This window comes from Polypterus senegalus, chromosome 12 (assembly GCF_016835505.1).
Source record: "Polypterus senegalus isolate Bchr_013 chromosome 12, ASM1683550v1, whole genome shotgun sequence".
NCBI lineage: Eukaryota > Metazoa > Chordata > Cladistia > Polypteriformes > Polypteridae > Polypterus > Polypterus senegalus.
Window position 1 is genome coordinate 24,774,859 of NC_053165.1, and position 19,125 is coordinate 24,793,983.

The 19,125-nt window shown below is 36.8% G+C and overlaps 1 protein-coding gene across 2 annotated transcripts in view; it reads left to right on the forward strand.

Annotated features, from left to right (window-relative positions):
- Nucleotides 1-19,125, forward strand: part of ksr2 (kinase suppressor of ras 2) — a 309,289-nt gene that overhangs the window by 151,595 nt on the left and 138,569 nt on the right. For both annotated transcript variants that reach the window (XM_039771698.1, XM_039771699.1), the window contains exon 5: nt 8,475-8,656. In XM_039771698.1, coding sequence (XP_039627632.1) covers nt 8,475-8,656 — 182 coding nt within the window. The remainder of the gene's footprint in view (nt 1-8,474; nt 8,657-19,125) is intronic.

Sequence of the window (19,125 nt, forward strand, 5' to 3'; positions counted from 1 at the left end):
AGACCCCAGGACAACGTCTAAAGAACTGCAGGCCTCACTTGCCTCAATTAAGGTTAGTGTTCACGACTCCACCATAAGAAAGAGACTGGGCAAAAACGGCCTGCATGGCAGATTTCCAAGACGCAAACCACTGTTAAGCAAAAAGAACATTAGGGCTCGTCTCAATTTTGCTAAGAAACATCTCAATGATTGCCAAGACTTTTGGGAAAATATCTTGTGGACTGATGAGACAAAAGTTGAACATTTTGGAAGGCAAATGTCCCGTTACATCTGGCATAAAAGGAACACAGCATTTCAGAAAAAGAACATCATACCAACAGTAAAATATGATGGTGGTAGTGTGATGGTCTGGGGTTGTTTTGCTGCTTCAGGACCTGGAAGGCTTGCTGTGATAGATGGGACCATGAATTCTACTGTCTACCAAAAAATCCTGAAGGAGAATGTCCGGCCATCTGTTCGTCAACTCAAGCTGAAGCGATCTTGGGTGCTGCAACAGGACAATGACCCAAAACACACCAGCAAATCTACCTCTGAATGGCTGAAGAAAAACAAAATGAAGACTTTGGAGTGGCCTAGTCAAAGTCCTGATCTGAATCCAATTGAGATGCTATGGCATGACCTTAAAAAGGTGGTTCATGCTAGAAAACCCTCAAATAAAGCTGAATTACAACAATTCTGCAAAGATGAGTGGCCAAAATTCCTCCAGAGCGCTGTAAAAGACTCATTGTAAGTTATTGCAAACACTTGATTGCAGTTATTGCTGCTAAGGGTGGCCCAACCAGTTATTAGGTTCAGGGAGCAATTACTTTTTCACACAGGACCATGTAGGTTTGGATTTTTTTTTCTCCCTAAATAATAAAAACCATCATTTAAAACTGCATTTTGTGTTTACTTGTGTTATATTTGACTAATGGATAAATGTGTTTGATGATCAGAAACATTTTGTGTGACAAACATGCAAAAGAATAAGAAATCAGGAAGGGGGCAAATAGTTTTTCACACCACTGTATATGTAGATATGTATGTATATGTATATATATATGTTTATATATGTGTGTGTGTGTATGTATGTATATATATATATGTATTTGTGTGTATATATGTGTGTATGTATGTATGTGTGTGTATATATGTGTGTGTATATATATGTAGATATATATATATATGTATATATGTGTATATGTATAGATATGTATATATATATATGTTTATGTGTGTGTGTGTAAATATATATATATATATATATATATATATATATATATATATGTATATATATATGACAGCAACACTCATCACTCACTCAGTGACAAAACAATTACATTGACAATCAGGTTACGTTATTTTCAAAATGTTTCCTTTTCTTTTTCATTGCTTCTTTAACACACTACTTCTCTGCTGCGAAGCGCGGGTATTTTGCTAGTAATAAGTATAAAAAGACAGAAATATATAAAGTCTAAAGCATCCTTTGTGCCTACCAATCAATGTTTTCAGTTTCTACTGTGGTTACTGCCAGGATCCCAAAAATGGGCATTTGACTCCCATGTTATGCCATCTAGAGCTATGAAAATGCTCTGCTTTCATTTTTACTTAAAAACAAAAAAAATGAAAGGGAACTTGACTAGAATGGTGTTGATTCTAGGTATCTACTGAACTGATGGACTGGTTTTACTTTCTTTTTTTTTTGTGCCCTTTGTACTGTTAATGATAATAAATCAGCCCACTGTGAGTGTGTGTGTGTGTATACGTATGTGTGATACTGCCAGGACAACCTGTGACCCTCCCGAATCCTTTCCATTGCAGTTCTCTTGTTTACTTTTGTCGCAGCCTGGCAGCGCATACCATGTTGTGGAATCCAGTGTCAAAGATTAAATGCTAGGAAACATTTCCATTTACACACAATTCTGTATAGGCCCACACTGGTGCTTCTTTCAGCCCCAAGTGTCAGCTGTCCTGTTAAAATTTACATTCAGTTCAAATAAACAAATTTGATGTTATAGTTCCAAGCCTGCATCTATCATTTATGATGCAGATGTGGGGATGCAGTGAGACAAACACATTATTTCATCTTCTACACTTTATAAATATTTATAGTTCAAAAGAAACCCAAAAACTATTTTTCATTTTGGTTGAAACTAAACAATGTATTGCACATGGTGGTTTGATATTGTTGGGTCTCTGTTCTTCCTGGAACCACATTAAAGTTCTTTTGACCTTCAAACAGCGGGCTTTAAAGTCAGAGACATCATAAAGAAGAAAAGTGAATGAAAAGGTGTGCACATTTTAACAAAATGCCATTCACAAAAACTGATCCAAAATTCCCAACGTTTCGAGGAAAAATAAATTGTGAATATAAATCCAACGTTCTGATAATAACTTTGATGGTGACTTTAAAGGTGTCACGCATGTGTATCTTACCTTGCTGGCTGTGATTAGTTATGAGGAACCATCCCAAGGCAAGTGGTGTGCAGTCACTAACTGTCTTGTCTCTTCCCTCTGCAGCTCAGACAAGACACCCTAGTAGACTGACTGTCCAGTGCCCCCATGTACCTGTTTGTGTCTTTAAGTTCTATTAATATCTATGTTGAATGGAGTGGCCCTACTAGCACCCCAACTATTTGTGTGACTCTGAATTTCACTCTCTTCCACAAAGGCTGTGTTTGGTATTTTTGAAGTCAGATATTTGTAAACAATTTAGCATCCATTTTCCAACCCGCTGAATCCGAGCACAGGGTCACAGGGGTCTGCTGGAGCCAATCCCAGCCAACACAGGGCACAAGGCAGGAACCAATCCCAGGCAGGGTGCCAACCCACCGCAGGACACACACACACCAGGGACAATTTAGAATTGCCAATCCACCTAACCTGCATGTCTATGGACTGTGGGAGGAAACCGGAGCGCCCGGACACGGGAAGAACATGCAAACTCCACTCAGGAAGGACCCGGGAAATGAACCCGGGTCTCCTAACTGCAAGGCAGCAGTGCTGCCACTGCACCACCATGCCACCCATTTGTAAACAATTTAGCATCCATTTTCCATGAACATTTGTTTCTATGATGTCATAGAGGAGATGGGTGTAATGGCATCCTGGCCTGGAAGCCTGTTTTGGAAGCCTTTATAATGGAATTAGCTGTGCTACCCATCTAAGATCTAAGAAGGCTGAAATCTAAATAGTCGGCATGGACCTCAGCATTAACATCTGCAGTGAACATTATCTACTGGAATGTATTTTGTAAGGCATCTAGTAAAATAATGCATTGCATTTGTTATTCCAACAGAAGGTGTATAACAAACATTTGTAGGGCTAACCAACCTATTTACAAAGGAATGATAATCATGAAGAAACAATGCAATGTGTGTAAATTGGTCATTGTTGGTTTGCTGATTATCATTATTTGAAAGACCTTTGATGAAAACAATGGATGGTTACAATCAAAAGCTTTGTGTTTAGTCCTTTTATCAGGATGTGCAATTTGGAAATCATGATGATACAATTAGGTGCCCTCGGTGGATGATAATCTCATTTTAACTGACCACCGATGATGGTAAGGAACTATACATAATGTACAGTGCATGTTCAACAGGCCACATCAAGGATCTTTGTGATGAAATTTTAAGATAGTCACTTTTTTATTTAAAATGCAAAACAGCAGGGACAGAAAGGTTGTTAGCTGCTAAATAATCTTATGTTCTCTGTTGAGTGCTTGTTATCGATGCGAGACAATGCAGACAACAGATTATCAGTTTCGTAACACCAGCACTTGATTTTTGCCTTGCCTATTTCACATGTTTTTTTACATCTTCTCCAACGCGAGGCTGAAGAAGCTTCAATTTCAAACCATCCATTCAACGACCTTTTATTTACACGTTATCTCGGATAATTATTCTGTTAGCAATAATACGCAGTTAATCAATTAGGCGCGTGAGAACATTGGCAACAATGTTTATGTCCATTAGCACTTGCTACGTGTTGGATTAATGTGTGATGCAATATGGTTAGAAATGAAATGTTTGCATAAATATGTAATATAGTTGGTCTTTGAGTAGGTGTGTGTTTAACCTGAAAAATATTGTGAAGACTGAATGCTCTGAAGCACTTAAATGAAAATGGTGCTGCAGAAATTCACAGAAAGAGCTTTACATTACAAAATTCATCTGTGGAGTGCCTGGGTTTGCTACCTGTTGTTTTTATTTTAATTCTGCTTTATTTGTAACTTACACTCTGCCTTATGCCCATTGCTGCCAAGTTAGCCATCATCTCCTCATATGCCTGAGTAGACAAGCTAGGAAAATAATTAATAAATAAATTGATGGGATATCCAAGGAACTCCTACAAATTTATTGATGGTACAAATAAATCATGTTCACATTGAGAATAACTGTCATGAGCTAGGAGTCCCAAGCTCTAAAGACTTCCAAAGCACGTAATCCCAAACACTTCTAATGATGCCCACTAAGACACTAAGGGGGATATCACTTTCAAACCCTGGCAGGTAATAAGGACAAGCACCCACTCTTTATAAAATAAAAGATTTATTGTTCACAAAAAGAATCCTAAACACAGTGAAGCTCTCTCAAAGGCAAATGGAATTGCCTCAGGTCAAACACAGTTCCATTATTGTATCCAAACTGAGTAGAGAAAAAAACAGTAAAAAGGTCATAATTCCAAAATGTAAAAAAGACATGAGCACTGCAAAAAACAAACAACTCACCGACTCCAATGAACCACCAGGGATTCTCTGAATATAAAAGAGGTGGGGTGGGGCGGGGCAGCTCCTGGTAGTGATTGGCAGGTGAAGACGCCTCCTGGAGGACCACCCACCACACACATGGAACACAGCAAAGGCAACTTATATGCACAATCAAAACCAAAAATGATGCACATTATCGACATATATCAAAGAATCAAAAATGAACAACAGAAATATGGATTTGAAACCCAGCTAGTGGAGGAACAATACCTGGCAGAAAATGTGTAAGAAACAAAGAATGGCTGAATGGCTTTCTGGCATCTACCGTCTTCTTATTTTGCAAAGCAACCTATTGACTAAACTGTTTTCGAAACTGTGAGTATTATTCATGAAAGGTCAACATATCGCTCATGTTTGATTTCATTCTTAAATCTATCCCTTATTTTGTGTTTTATCAGAATTGTGACTTTGCTCCCCTTGACCATGACCTGAACATTTAGAAAATGGATAGATGGAGATATATTTGTAAATGTGTGCACTGTTTCAGTGTTTTAAATTTATATGTGCAAGAGAAAATAAATTGAACAGTATTTTGAGTTACTGAGTTTATTATTAGCCTTGTGAAACAATTCCTGAAGCTGTTGCTCTTTGCTTAGTTGGTTTTTGCTGCTAAGAAAGGCTTTGGGTGTTATAACCCTGATTTGGAACAAGCAGGTGTGGAAGTTGACTGAATGGTGAGTGCTTTATAGTTACTGGTAGCCACTTAGTGGCTGCTGGACCAGTTACCTTCGCTCATGCGATAATATAAGTGTACTTTTGATAAACACTAAAACAAATGTTAAAATGACATCAGGTGTATTCAGCATTAGAGCATTAAATTAATGAGGATTAGACAGATTGCCAATCCAGAGTGTATGTATTGCTTACAAAGTGAATTTGGTGATGAAACTGCTCAACATTTATCGTATGCAGCTCGTCAAAAAAATCTGTAATTTTGGAGTTTCCCATTTCCAAGAAGGATATTTACACATTTTTGCCTTCAGTTGGTAGAAACATTATATTATCAATACCCTCCCTGCTCTTTTTCTTCTTAAGATGTGTGACACTGCTGCTTTTTATGCTACTCAATCTTTTCCTTAATATTTACTTCCATTAATTTATCTGCGTTACTGGCATATTGTTTTAAGGATCAGTGTAATCCACTTCTTTACATAATGGGCTTACAAGTTTCCAGTTTCTAGTGTGCAATGAGTTCTGAAATATATATGTTAAAAGTTTAAATAATGTTCTTGCTAACTTTAAGTACCATGGGATAAATGTATAGTCTGTCAATTTATTTGGCTTCATCCATATTAATTTTATTAGCACTTATATCTCTAAAGGACTACCTCCATAGACATGCCTGTAGTTACTGGTAGATTATTAATGTATTTACTTCTGGAAAAATATGAATTTAGAGCATTTGTTAATTGTTTTTTATATATTTTATTTCACTTTCACAATTTCATTTTGCCTCCTTCTTGAACCCGCTGTAATAATAAAAGAACCTCTTCAGGTCAGCATTTGTGTTTTCTGCCCTGCTCCTATCTAACTGCCTTTTAATCTTTCTAATATCATATTCAACATTTGATCTTGTGAGCTCATAAGCAATGCACTTAATGCTGACAACATCTCATCAGTTTTTGAACTGTCAAACATATTGGGCCCCCAGGGCTTTATCTTTGTCATATCAGTCAGGGTGTGTTCTCTGCCTTCTTTCCTTTTTTCTGTTTTCCTTTTCTGTGTTGTCCTTGTTTATTTTAAAGTAATATTTTTATTATATTTATGTATTTTTTGTTAATTTTGCCTTGTTTATTTGCTATTTAGTTTCTTTGGGTTTTCTGTTGTTCCCACTATGTTCCTTGTACTTTTTTGTTGAAACTGACAGATACAGGCAGTGGCGTAGCTGGGGGGGAGGGGGTAGAGGTTTGGAAGAGGGGACATCTAAAAAGTATTTTTACTAAAAAGTAAATAAAAAACATTTGCATACTCAGTCCATCACTCCATCAGTATGAGGATATCTTTTTCCTATGTTTTTTGTCTCTTTCTGATTTCGAAGCCTGTATTAGTTCTATATACCCAACAGTCAATCCCCTCCACTACTCTAACATGCTTGACTCCCACCCAAAAACATTTTTGACGTTATTAAACAGGTCGCGCGACTGACATGAGGCATTAGTTTATAATTGTCTAAGTTGTTGCAAACGCCATTTCTGTGTGCCAAGTGATTTGTGTTTTTATGTTTGATAGAAAATTGATTGGGCTGTGGTGAAGTATTCTAGTAGATGGCTGCAAAAGTCTAGACGTTTCCCCATCATATTTTCGTACGAATAAATTATAAGTAATGCAGTTTTTTATAAATATACAATTATTTTGCTTTATAATTTGCTATATACTTTCTTTAAAATCATTTTTAAATGCGGAAAATGATTTTTTTTCTTACAAAAACTAATGATGGATTTAGATTTTAAAGAACACGAGGTGGCGTTATCATTTTCGGAGACTTTTTATTTCTTAAATTATACAAACACATACAAACATTTGACTTTTTAATTACAATAAAATAATCAGGATCCGAGATTAGTAATCGATAAATTGGCAGCAGCAAAGGTTAGGAAAATTTCTCTTTGAAGTTAATAATTACATTTAAAGCATTATACATCAAACTATTTTTTTTACTTTATACTAACTTCATTTTCAGGTTATTATATTATTATATCCAATGTAATGTTTAAGTTTTTGCAATGTTATATTTGAATAATATTTTAGAATAATTATATTTTCGAACTACCATTGTTGTCTTAATTATTTTACTTTGTTCTATCTTTATAAATTTAGCGAAACCTTGAAAATATATGCATAAAAGTGCTTTAAAAAATGTAAATATTTAAAAATTTAAAATTATTTAAAATAAAAAATATGAACTTTTTTCTTAAAATACTATTATTTTAAATACATTTTTTAAAACTTTCTTTCCCTTCCCCATTGCATTTTGGCAAACAGGAGAGGGAGCGAAATCTTCAGTTGTCCCCGGGCGCTAAAAACCCTAGCTACGTCTCTGGATACAAGGCCACATTAATGTTATCACTTATGGACTGCCTTCAGCCAGTATATTTTAGGGGGCTGGAGAGGGAAGCTGAGAAGGGAACAAGGGGAGAGTTCACAGGTGAAATTCTAATTCAAAGCTGATGCTACGTGTTTCATTTGATTTGGACAGTGTTATAATGTACGAACTTGTGATCCAGATGAAGTTAGGTAGGTAGTGTGATGTATGCCTGGTACACTGGACTTTAAACCCCAGGGAGATTTTGAGTAAGTCACATAATTTACTTGAGATCTCAATGTAAATAATGTATGTGTAAAATAGTAAGAATAAGATATGTAAAGGACTGTAACATATCCATATTTTGTAAGTCTTTGGTAAAACTGTCCTGAATATACAATAATATGCATCCAGATCAGTTGGTCTACAAATTCCCAATTGCTTGATTTTTGCTCTGTCAGTGTCCATCTTCAACAAAGCTCAAGTGCATGAGTTAGAGTACGTTATTCATAGTAGCTGAGGCATCGCCCACTTCTCTGTCCCACTGTTCTTTGCTTGTTTTCTGGTTTAACCTTCTCTGTTAGCAAGCCTACCAGTAGCCACTCTGCTTTCTAAACTCTGGGCCCACCAGTCTCCTTCCTTCATGCCATTGCTTTCCACTGATTTTCTTTAAAATCTGTTTTCCCCTGTCTTTCTGTTTAGGGCAAAGAAAAAGAACAAACCCCTGAACCTCAAGATCCACAACAGTGTGGGAAGCTGCGAGAACATCCCTTCCCAACGCTCTCCTCTCCTCTCCGAGCGCTCTCTGCGTTCTTTCTTTGTGGGATATCCATCTTTCCTCCCTTCTACTCCTCCTGTTCACACAGAAGCCAATTTCTCTGCAAGTAAGTTCCTTCTGCAAAGTTGTAGCTCATCATTCTGATAGGGCTGATTGCTCCTTCATGAAGAAACAGTGAAGTGATACACATTAGGAGATTGTTTGATTTGCAGTTTTTTAGAACTGTGAAGATCAGTATCATCAGAAACCTATATAGCTTAATAAGTGTATGATGTCAGAAAGTATATGAATTCAAGACGGAAAAGATGGAACCAAGTGGTAATGTTTCTAATGGAAGCACAGAAATAAATCTGAGAAGGGGATGTAAAAAAGGCAGTTGTTGTGGTGTACAGAACCTGAAACCAAGGCTTCATTGCAGCTTATAGCATTCTAAAATTGGGCTTCTTTCATGAGAAAGTGACTTTCCTGGTATATTCTATTGACTTTTAATTTTATTGGGATTCTGGACTTATTCCATTTATGTCTGCAGGTGGAAAGACTAGATGTAGGCTTCCTGACACATTCATTTTACATCAGCATGATAAAATTTGTGGATATAACAATGAGCAAAAGTGGCCCAACCTTTGTAAAATCTGACATAGGTAACCTTGGACTGTATGTTGCAGTTTTTACTCTCAAATTATCATGTACATACAAGATATTACCCTGTAACTATAAGTTCTTGTACATAGAAAATATTATCTTTCTACAAACATTTGTGAAAGAAAATGCCACTCTCTGGAGCTCAGTGAATTCAAGTGTGGTACCGTTATAGGATGCCACCTGTGCCTTCGTGAAATTTCCTCACCACTAAATATTCCACGGTCAACTGTTAGTGGTATTATAACAAGGTGGAAGCAATTGGGAACAACAGCAACTCAGCCACAAAGTGGAAGGCCACATAAAATCACAGAATGGGAACAGCGCATACTGAGGTGCACAGTGTGCAGAAATCGCCAACTTTCTGCAGAGTCAATAGTTACAGACCTCCAAAAGCTCAAGAACAGTGTGTAGAGAGCTTCATGGAATGGGTTTCCATGGCCAAGCAGCTACATCCAAGCCTTACATCACCAAGTGCAATGCAAAGTGCTGGATGCAGTGGTGTAAAGCACCACCTCCTCACTGCCTGGGAGCTCCCACAGTCCTTTTATCCTCCCTGACCCGGAAGTGTTCCCAATCCCCAGTCCACGTGATTCTCTATCACTTCCGGGTCAGGTACGAGTCCTTCTTCTCACCCCGGAAGCACGTCGCTCTTCCTTTGACGTACTTCCGGGTTATAGGGCACAAATGAGTCTTCGGTCCTCCATGCAGCTCCCTCTTGCGGCCCCTGTGGTATCCAGCAGGGTTGTGTATAAAAACTACATAGTCCATGACTCCCTGCTGGTCTTCGAGGCACCTCCATACTGCAGGGAGGGCTCCATCTGGTGGCCTGGAGGTATTTGCCGGGATGACAAGCTGTCCAAAGACCACAATGGTCGCGCATGTCCCAGCAGGAACAATCTGTGGACGGGGCATATTGCTCATTGCTACCACTGCGCCTCCGTGCCCCATGTTTAATACATGCTTTAATTCATTTCATCATGAAAATGATATCAAGTATTCATTTTAGTATTTAAATTGTTCAGAGAGATGTAATATCATGAATGTAATGTGTTGTGTGTCCTGTCAGCATAAGAGAAAGCCCGTTTAAGAAGCACAGTGATTCAAACATTGCACATGGAAGAACACACAGAATACAAAGCATTTAACGTGCTACTTTAGTTACAATGGAATCAAAAAAATTCTAGTAAATTAATATTGATTTCATTATTGATGAAATCAAATATTGATTAAGCTTACAACATTGTACTTTAATGATAAGATAAACTACAAGATTAAAGTGGACATTGAAACTTTTTTTTTTTTACTGTGTCCCTATTTTTTTTTCTTTTCTCTGTTCCTTAATACACTTACGTTTGACATTCAGAGGGTGGGCTACAACTTGCCTTTTTACGGCGACTTTGATATCTGATCACTTCTTTTTTATTTTGGGCACTGTGCAACTTTCTGAACATGAACTTCCAAGTTTCTCTGCCACTCTGTGTCACACAATCAATTTCTTTTTATTGTTTACACCACTGCTTAAGCCAACAAGTAGTATGTTTTCCTTGCCTCCACTTTGCATTTGCCAAAATTCTTTTTTTTATTTCCAGGGGATTTGCTATTATCTTTTAACCAAACGCTGAACGTAAAGTGATATTTATATTTATTTGTTTTTTTAAGTCCTTGAAATTATTTTGTTATCATTGCACCAATTTGTGCTTAAAATAGACCTTTTCGGCCGATGTAATGAAGAGCTTCCTTTTAAAATGGGGATGCGAGATGTGAACTCAGCTGTTCAGCGCGCCTCATTTGATTTTTTCCGGCAAACAAATTTTCAAAACAAACTGTATTTTACGACTCTAATCAGATTCAGAGTAATAATTATGTTGCCGTGGTCATTTTAGATCTGAGATTGGCTAAAATTTAAACAATGACCATTGTTAATACCCAGCCGTCATTACTCTGTTTTGCCAATAGATGTCAGAAGGACGGATGCCAAAACCGAACTGCCCAAAGACAGATTTCGACGTACCAAGCAAATGGCGATACGTTCTAATTTACTTATGGTTCCGGAGCTGTCGAAGGGTGTAAGTCAGTCGACAATGTTAGTCCTGGAAAGTATGCCCCACCAAACCAACGTTCCAAAAACCAACCAAACTTACTGTTATCTGCTCGAACCAACACTGACTTACTTATTGGCATCCAGGAGCGTCACTGAAGCATTCGAACATTCTTAGCCAATTATGCAATACTGCGTCCGCGTTTGCCACATTTTGTTCTAACTACAGAGGCAGAGTCCCATTGCATGGTTTTAACTTGTATTGAGTCGAGGTATTGACGCGAACACCATACATATAGATAGTATCAAATTATATATATAAGGATTACACACAACTGTCCAATACCAGCCCAAATATAGTTTTTTTGCTATTGCTTACCTTTGTAATCTAGTCACTCTAGTTAATTTGTATGTAATTAATTTTGGTACATTTTTCCCCTCTTAGTCCTGTACATTTTCTCTACTGCATTGATCATACATTTTTTTTGTTTTCCATTTGAATTATGGTGTGATTCATAATTGTTTTGTGAAACATTTCCAGAAGTGGTAAACCATAAAAGGCTTTGTATAAAGCAGACTGATTGACTGATTAACCTGCAGCTTGTGACAGTGTTTAAAACTGCCATCTAACCTGTGTGGGTTTCTGGGTTTGATCCCCATACTGTTTGTGTTCATATTGCTTTTGTCTTGATCTTCTTGTGTATTAGTTAGGTTGAATAATGGCTCTGAATTGGAAACTGAGGTGTGTTTGGAATGTTCTTTCTAATGACTTGCCTTAAACCTACTGTTGCTATGAAGAAGTTTTTGTTGAACCCGGTCATGTCCTGTTGTTTCATTTTTTAATTACTTATTTAGGTTAATGTCACTTTTGTCAATTATTTGCATTATTCCTTGTTTTTGATTTGCCTCTATGCCTTTGTTATGTATCTTGTGTTTTGTGGGTGGTTCACCAAGAGGCAAGATTACCAGAGACTGTCCTCAGCCCTATCAAGGCTAGGGTTTCCCAGAGTTCCTAGCAGTTCATTTGAATGTGCTATGGAGTTGGTGAGTTTACTTGTGTGTGTGTGTGTGTATGTGTGTGTGTGTGTGTGTGTGTGTTTTTCCTTATTGTGCTCTTGTAATATCTCTGAATTTTGACTTTCTTCTCTGATTTTTTTTAACCTTTCCTTGGTTACTGTATTGAGACTTTGTTTGAATTAGATTGCCTTATTGTTTCGGGTAACTCCTTTTGCTTTTGTGCATCACAGAGCTTCTTGGTTGTTGAAGTTGAAGTTTTTGAAGAATAATCTTTTAATTTTATAAAGATCATGTGTTTGCTCTTACTGTATATGTAGCCAGGGTTTGACAGTTTATCCCCCTATAGTGAGCATTTTTGGGATTGTCTTGTGTTTTGGGCTTCTCAGTTTATAAGATAAATATTTTGGGAAAAATAAAGTAAATAAAAAACATAAAGCACAAATAAGTAACGTATCATGCAATGTAGCAATGAATACATAATAACAAAATTATATGTAAACATAAATAATTAATTAGGTCATGAAAATTTTTAAAATTGAGATGGTAGGCTATTGACTCAAGAGAGACAGTAAGGATTTTTAATGAAACGGATTAGGAAATGAAATGTCAGAGGATGAGACAAATTCAAAACCAAAAACCAATACAAACTTTCAACTAGTTTTAAATTGCTAACATAAATCTGAGATATCAAACAGTAAGAAAAAAAAAGATTCAAAAGCCAGGAAGACTTTCAGCATATGAACTAATGTACACAAACGCAAGGTTTTATCTCCAAACTTGGATGAAAAAAGACCCACCAGATCCAACCTGCTAACCTACTGCATCAATGTTGTCAAATGTTGCAACCTCTGCTATCAACAGCAACAGCTCCCCCACCAAACACTCCACTTACCCCCAAACCAGCAGCTTACAAAATAGTGCCATCCACAAAGACAACAAAGATGGCATTGTGGTGTAACATTAAACAATTCCAACTTTTACTAAATGTCTTGTAGACAAAACAGTCTCTGTTTATATAGTGAAATGTTGATGTCTGTTAAGCTGTCATGCAATTACTTGCAAACTAATGAGGCTAGAAAGTTGATCTTGGTATTAATGGAAAGCTCTCATTACCCAAAAGATCTGGAAAACCTAGCATTTCACAGGTAAAGATTACATTATCCAAAAGGTAAACCTAAGATTACCCGGGTAAAGTTTGAAAGTCATGTTCTATTCTAGCTTTATCCAGGTCTCTTAGGTAATACAAGCTTTACCTAGATATTGCTAGGTTTACCAACTTTTTGGGCGTTATCTGTAACATACATAATGTTAACATTTGTCACGTGATTATTCGCAAACTAAAGGGGCTAGTACTTGATCTTGGTCTTAATTTAAAACTTATGACGTGATATGTTCTGGGCATTCACAAAATATTAGATCATAAACTGCAGACGTTTATGTCTATATGTATAAAATGCTAACGTCTGTCCATCTGTCACATGATTATTTGCAAACTGATGAGGCTAGAACCTTCATCTTGGCCTTAAACGAAAGCTTATGACTTGACATGTTCTAAAAATTAAAAAAAAAGGTAATAAAATGTGAAATGCACTTTAGGACTGTTGATCCATGTGTTTCATTAGTAAATGTTCTTTTCGTAATCCTTGGGTTCCAAAATGCATAAATAGATGTATAGTTTACTAAAATTAGTTCATGCAAAATTGACAAGAACTGCTGATCACAACAAGTGGGCTCTAGTGTAAATTCTCGACCATTATGTTTCACATTTAGAGCAGATACTTCTGATGAAGACTACAGACACACCCTCACACACACAGACCATACTAGAATCAACTTTTCCTCTGTTATTTGAATCTCACAGAATCAGAACCTAAATTGAACTCAATGGCGAATTTTTAAACTCATCACCAAACTTCCATTTACATGGAAGTAAAACAGTACTCACTGGAGCATCTCACTAGAGCATATGTACATGTAGTTATTTAAGTTTGTCCAAAATACAAAATTCCTCCATAAGCTGCCAGGAAGGAATTTATACCAGATAAAGTTTATTTACAAAAAATATAGGTGATTGGTTCTTTTCTTATTTCTTATATATTCTTGGCTCTTTGAATGAAAACAGACGATCTTGCTGTGAAGTTCCCTTCTGCATGTTGTAGTACAATAAAAGTATACAGTATATTAGCCAATTTAAACCTTAAATGATTTTTATTTACAGGTTGATGATAAATGACTTCAAAGTATGTTACTAGTAGCTTGTAGCCTGACTTAGCAAGGAGAGATAAAATCAGCTGTTAAAAGGCTGCAGCCATCTTCCCCCAATGAACAATCTTATTTGAAGAACGACTGATTTTTTATTTACATTTTTTAAGCCAAACAATGGCAGGGTGTGTTGTTTCCTAAAATCATTGAGGATTCCTGTCAATGGACAAATGAATTTTTAGTATTAGATGAGTAACATGACAGATGGCCTTTCCACTCTGTAGCAATGTGAACTTGCATTTCCTGTTATTAAGCATCACTAGCATGCCACTGCATACGTGATGCTAGTCTGGTGTGCGATAAAGGTCTCATTGAAAAAATTCAAAAGCATAACGGTTATCCAGCAGAGTGGTCCGTAGTGGCTGGGTATGTGTGTGGACTGTGAATGATCAGCATCCTGTCAAGTATTAGAATAAAAAAATGTTGAAGGTGTAACCTAAAAATGTCATGAAACCTTACTTCACCCCTATCCAAGTGGTATGTTTGTAATTTATTTCTAATTGTGCACCTTGCCACAGAGATGCATATCACCATGCTGGAGCCATTCCCCATAGTATTGTGTAATGTCATGAATTATCTTCTGTAGTTTATCTTTCAATGGACAGGCAAGTCAGGTTCCTTCCTTTCTTTTTTAATGCAGCACAACACTTAAGATACATTTTCCATACCCATACTTAAACCCTCCCGTGATTTGATTCTCATAGCCGGCTGGTGCAGCATAAAATAATTTAGGAGGACTGGCAATAATATTGCTATATCACTCTATAGACTTAAATATCTTAGGTAGATAGATAGATAAATGGATAGTGAAATATGAAAAGCACTATCAGATAGATAGATAGATAGATAGATAGATAGATAGATAGATAGATAGATAGATAGATATGAAAGGTGCTATATTATAGATAGAATGCACTATATAACAGATAGATGTATAGAAGGCACTAGATTTACCTGTAAAAGAGTTGCTGTCATAGAGTTTTTAATCCTTGTGTGTTGAGTACAGGGGCTACTGTGCACTGAATTCTCTTTCAGTACTTGCATTCTCCAAGAAAGCCTGCTAGAATGTAATAACCCTAAGCAAAAAAAGTAATATTCATTTGTCTTAGCTAATTTCAAGAAAGGAAGTCTGTGTCATCACATCATCTTACCAAGGAGAACTATGAGAAACTCTTTTAATGGGAATTAACTTCACATTTTGTTAAAATGTGGCTTTTGTTATAAAGGTTGTGTTGTGTAATGGCTAAAGTTATTGTCAACTGGCAATGCAGTCATATTAAAAAGGGTGTCAAGGCTTCAAAACATGCAGGCAAGACCAGGACCTCACTGAACCTGCCTTCCAAACCTTGTCTGTTCAGTCTTCATCTGGCATAGTCCCAGAAAAAGAAAGTAAATGGAAAGTAGAAAGAGGGTTAAGGAAGTGGAAATGAAAAGTTTGACAAGAATGCCATTTGAGAAAATTGTAATTTAAAAAGGTGAGATGCCTAGGGGAGGAAAAAAAAGAGTAACACAGAATCCTGGAAAACACTTTTAGAAGATGGCATGCTGGGTTGCGGCAAATTTTATTCAGGGGAGTTGGTGAAAGGCTGCATCAGAGAGTATCTTTAGAGTACAAATATACTGAAAAATTAAAAGGAACTTTATGAACTCAAATTAAATATCCCTGGTTAAACTATTTTGTTTTTGGGCTGCAGCTCATTTTAGGGCATAGTGCTCTTTTTAAAATTACTTGCTTTCACAATATTAAAAGCAAGTTTCTGAAAAAACACAATGTCTGAATATTTTGGTATTTTTATTTTTGCAAGTCAGCAGTGCCATGGCACGATTTATAAAATTTTTTTTGGTGCTGTTTCCTATTTTCCTTCTCTGTAAAGGTCTGTTGTTTACGTGGCTGCTTTCCAACCTGGGTAGGAGAAGACCCATACATTTTCATGCAGTTGTGGCCCTCCAGTCCTCTGCACCCCTGGCTGAAGGGCACTGATTAAAATGAAGGCAAGCAGATGCCGTGTTAAGGGATTTCATTCTTTTGCAGGCAGAGCTTAACAGCATTAGTGACCTGTAGGAGTTTTCTCTTTGGCACCAATGTGATTTACCCCAACATTTGCCAGGCCTCTTTGTCAATTCAAATCAGATCATTTGTCTCTAGTTTTGATGTCCACATGGAAAACATCAACACTGTTATTTGAATGAACATCTTGGCCTAATTCAGTTTTGAATGATTTTCTGAAATATTAATGTTATTTTTTTCCCATGTGCCACAGTAAACACGAGGTGGATATTCATCTTAGATTATGTTGCAGCATAATTATAATAGGATCTGAGGAAAAAATAAGATACCAGTTTTTAAGAAAGTATTCTGGTTTTTCGGGTAGTAGCTGTGTAACTATATGAAATGAAGGTTAATTATAAATTATAATATTTTGCAAAAATGATAAATTACTGCTGGCTATCCTGTCTGGTGGAATAGGTTGTCCGAAAATGTATTTTGTGAGCAATAGAGATTGTTAGTGTCTTTTGCTAAGAAGGGTAACAAGAAATAGTCAAGGATGTTAAGAGTTTCTAAACTATTTTTCTTCATGTTATTAAGAATGCACCAAAATCTAAATCAAATTCTTAACAAATAACAAAAGCCATCTGTGCTTTTATCTGTCTAGAGCTGCAGTGCTGATTTGTGACAGGGTGGCATTAGTGATGTTTCAAGCAGAACAATAAAAATATCCGAAATGACCACCATTATTACAACCAAAGGTTTTGCCCTTTTTAAAGACAGCATCAGTACCACTATGGTGATAGAATCGGCAGCTTATGCTTTCCTGTGCACATGCAAATGATTGTCTAGAAAAGTGGCTATTCTGCGTGATGCTGGTCAGAAGTACAAGGTAGTATTGCTTATGTCTGCAGATTGTTTATCCATGTATGACGTGATTAGTCTATTTAGAATATTCATATCTTAAATATCCATTGCATTCTAGCTAAGAATTCAGTGTTCAGCCAGAAATGGAGCAGTAACAAGACGCCCCCTGTTATCTTGGGGTAGTTTACACAATAGTTGCAGTAACTTCTTATCAGGCTTTTACCTAAAATAAAAATGTAGAGACTTGCTCTTGAAAAAGAATGAAAAATGTAAGAATTTAAGGTTCCCACATAAAATTTCTTTTGACTCTGGTTCTTATTTTTCCCCAACACTGAAATTCATCCCACTAATCTTAAGGTTTCTCTTTCTGGATTTTATATTCAACCTTTGCTACTCTGAAAAATACATCAGCAATATCCACTTTATATGCATGGCATTCTCAACATTTGCACTGGGTTTTTATAGGTGAACGTCCAATTGAGTCAGAGTGTGTGGTCCTGAAGAAGTTCTTCATGTCAATGTGGGAAACCTGTAACGGAAGCAGATTGTGTGGAGTGTGATGACTAACCTGACTAACAGGAAAATAACAGACAGGAAAAAATGGCATAAGGCAGAAAAAAAGGAGGCATTCACTGGTAGGAAATATGTATGTTGTCATGCATTTGTAGAAGGAAGTATACCACTGAAGGTGTATGTGAAGTATTTGCTCCAGAAGTGCCAGGAACCTGTGGGAGTTAGAGAGTGAACTGCATCATGGGTACAAACATATAAAGTTCTCTAAGAATGATGGAGGGCAAGCAAGCCAGCAGTTTCTAGTAATGCTAGACCATCCTTAGGGAAGGAAAGTGAGGCCATGGACGACTGGAAGAAGATTAAGAAATGTGGAAATACATGGACCCAGGCTGAGAGACCAGGGACTACGTTGCCCTTGCAAGTTGTGAGGCAGCAATAGGGCTGCCCTGAAGATTGGGCCCTCTTAAGGGAACTGGTGGGTCAGGGATGCAGAGATACTACAGATTTGGTGTTCTTTTCTGTATTGTAACATTACCCTGATCCCACAAGAATTTCTAAGTCTTGGTCAGAAAAGACCTTGTGAAGCCTCAGAGAGTTGGAAGTTGAGAAGTAAATCAGGGAAAGGCTTAAATGATGGGAGGAAAAGAGCCCAGATTATTCAGAGAGTTGAGAGTTGGGATCAGGAATGTTTTGTGGTGACTTGAGGCAGGGAACTAAGCTTTTACACTGCCTGATTCCTGGGTCTCAAAATCTGTTTTGAAAATCGTATTTTGAAAATCCTCTGTCTTAAAACGAGGGAACATTATTTGCTACGTGAATCACTAATTAATTTACTTTTTTACATTTTCCTTGAGAGAAGTTGTATATTTTCTTCTTTTACATATCCACCAGTCAACAAAACATTTCCCAGTGTGGTTTATTAAAATAACACTGGAGTCGCCACTGCGATTGTCACACTGTTGCGTGCACTTGCTAGCCGACTTCAGCATACATTTTCAGTATCTCTCTATCAGATACGGCTTTCAACAATATCTTTAAGGTATATTAAATATTTCTTAGCCATAGACCCTCTGCAATTTAATATAGTAAATAAATAAAAATTAAACAAGTTCCAACTTTCAAAACCATTAACCAAGTCCCCTGAATATTATTATACCATGTGTATATTTTCTAACTTGCTTTAAATTTGGTGAGCCCAAAATGGATGTCAAGCTCTAGGGTTAAGGAAATGCTTTTTATCTATGTCTGC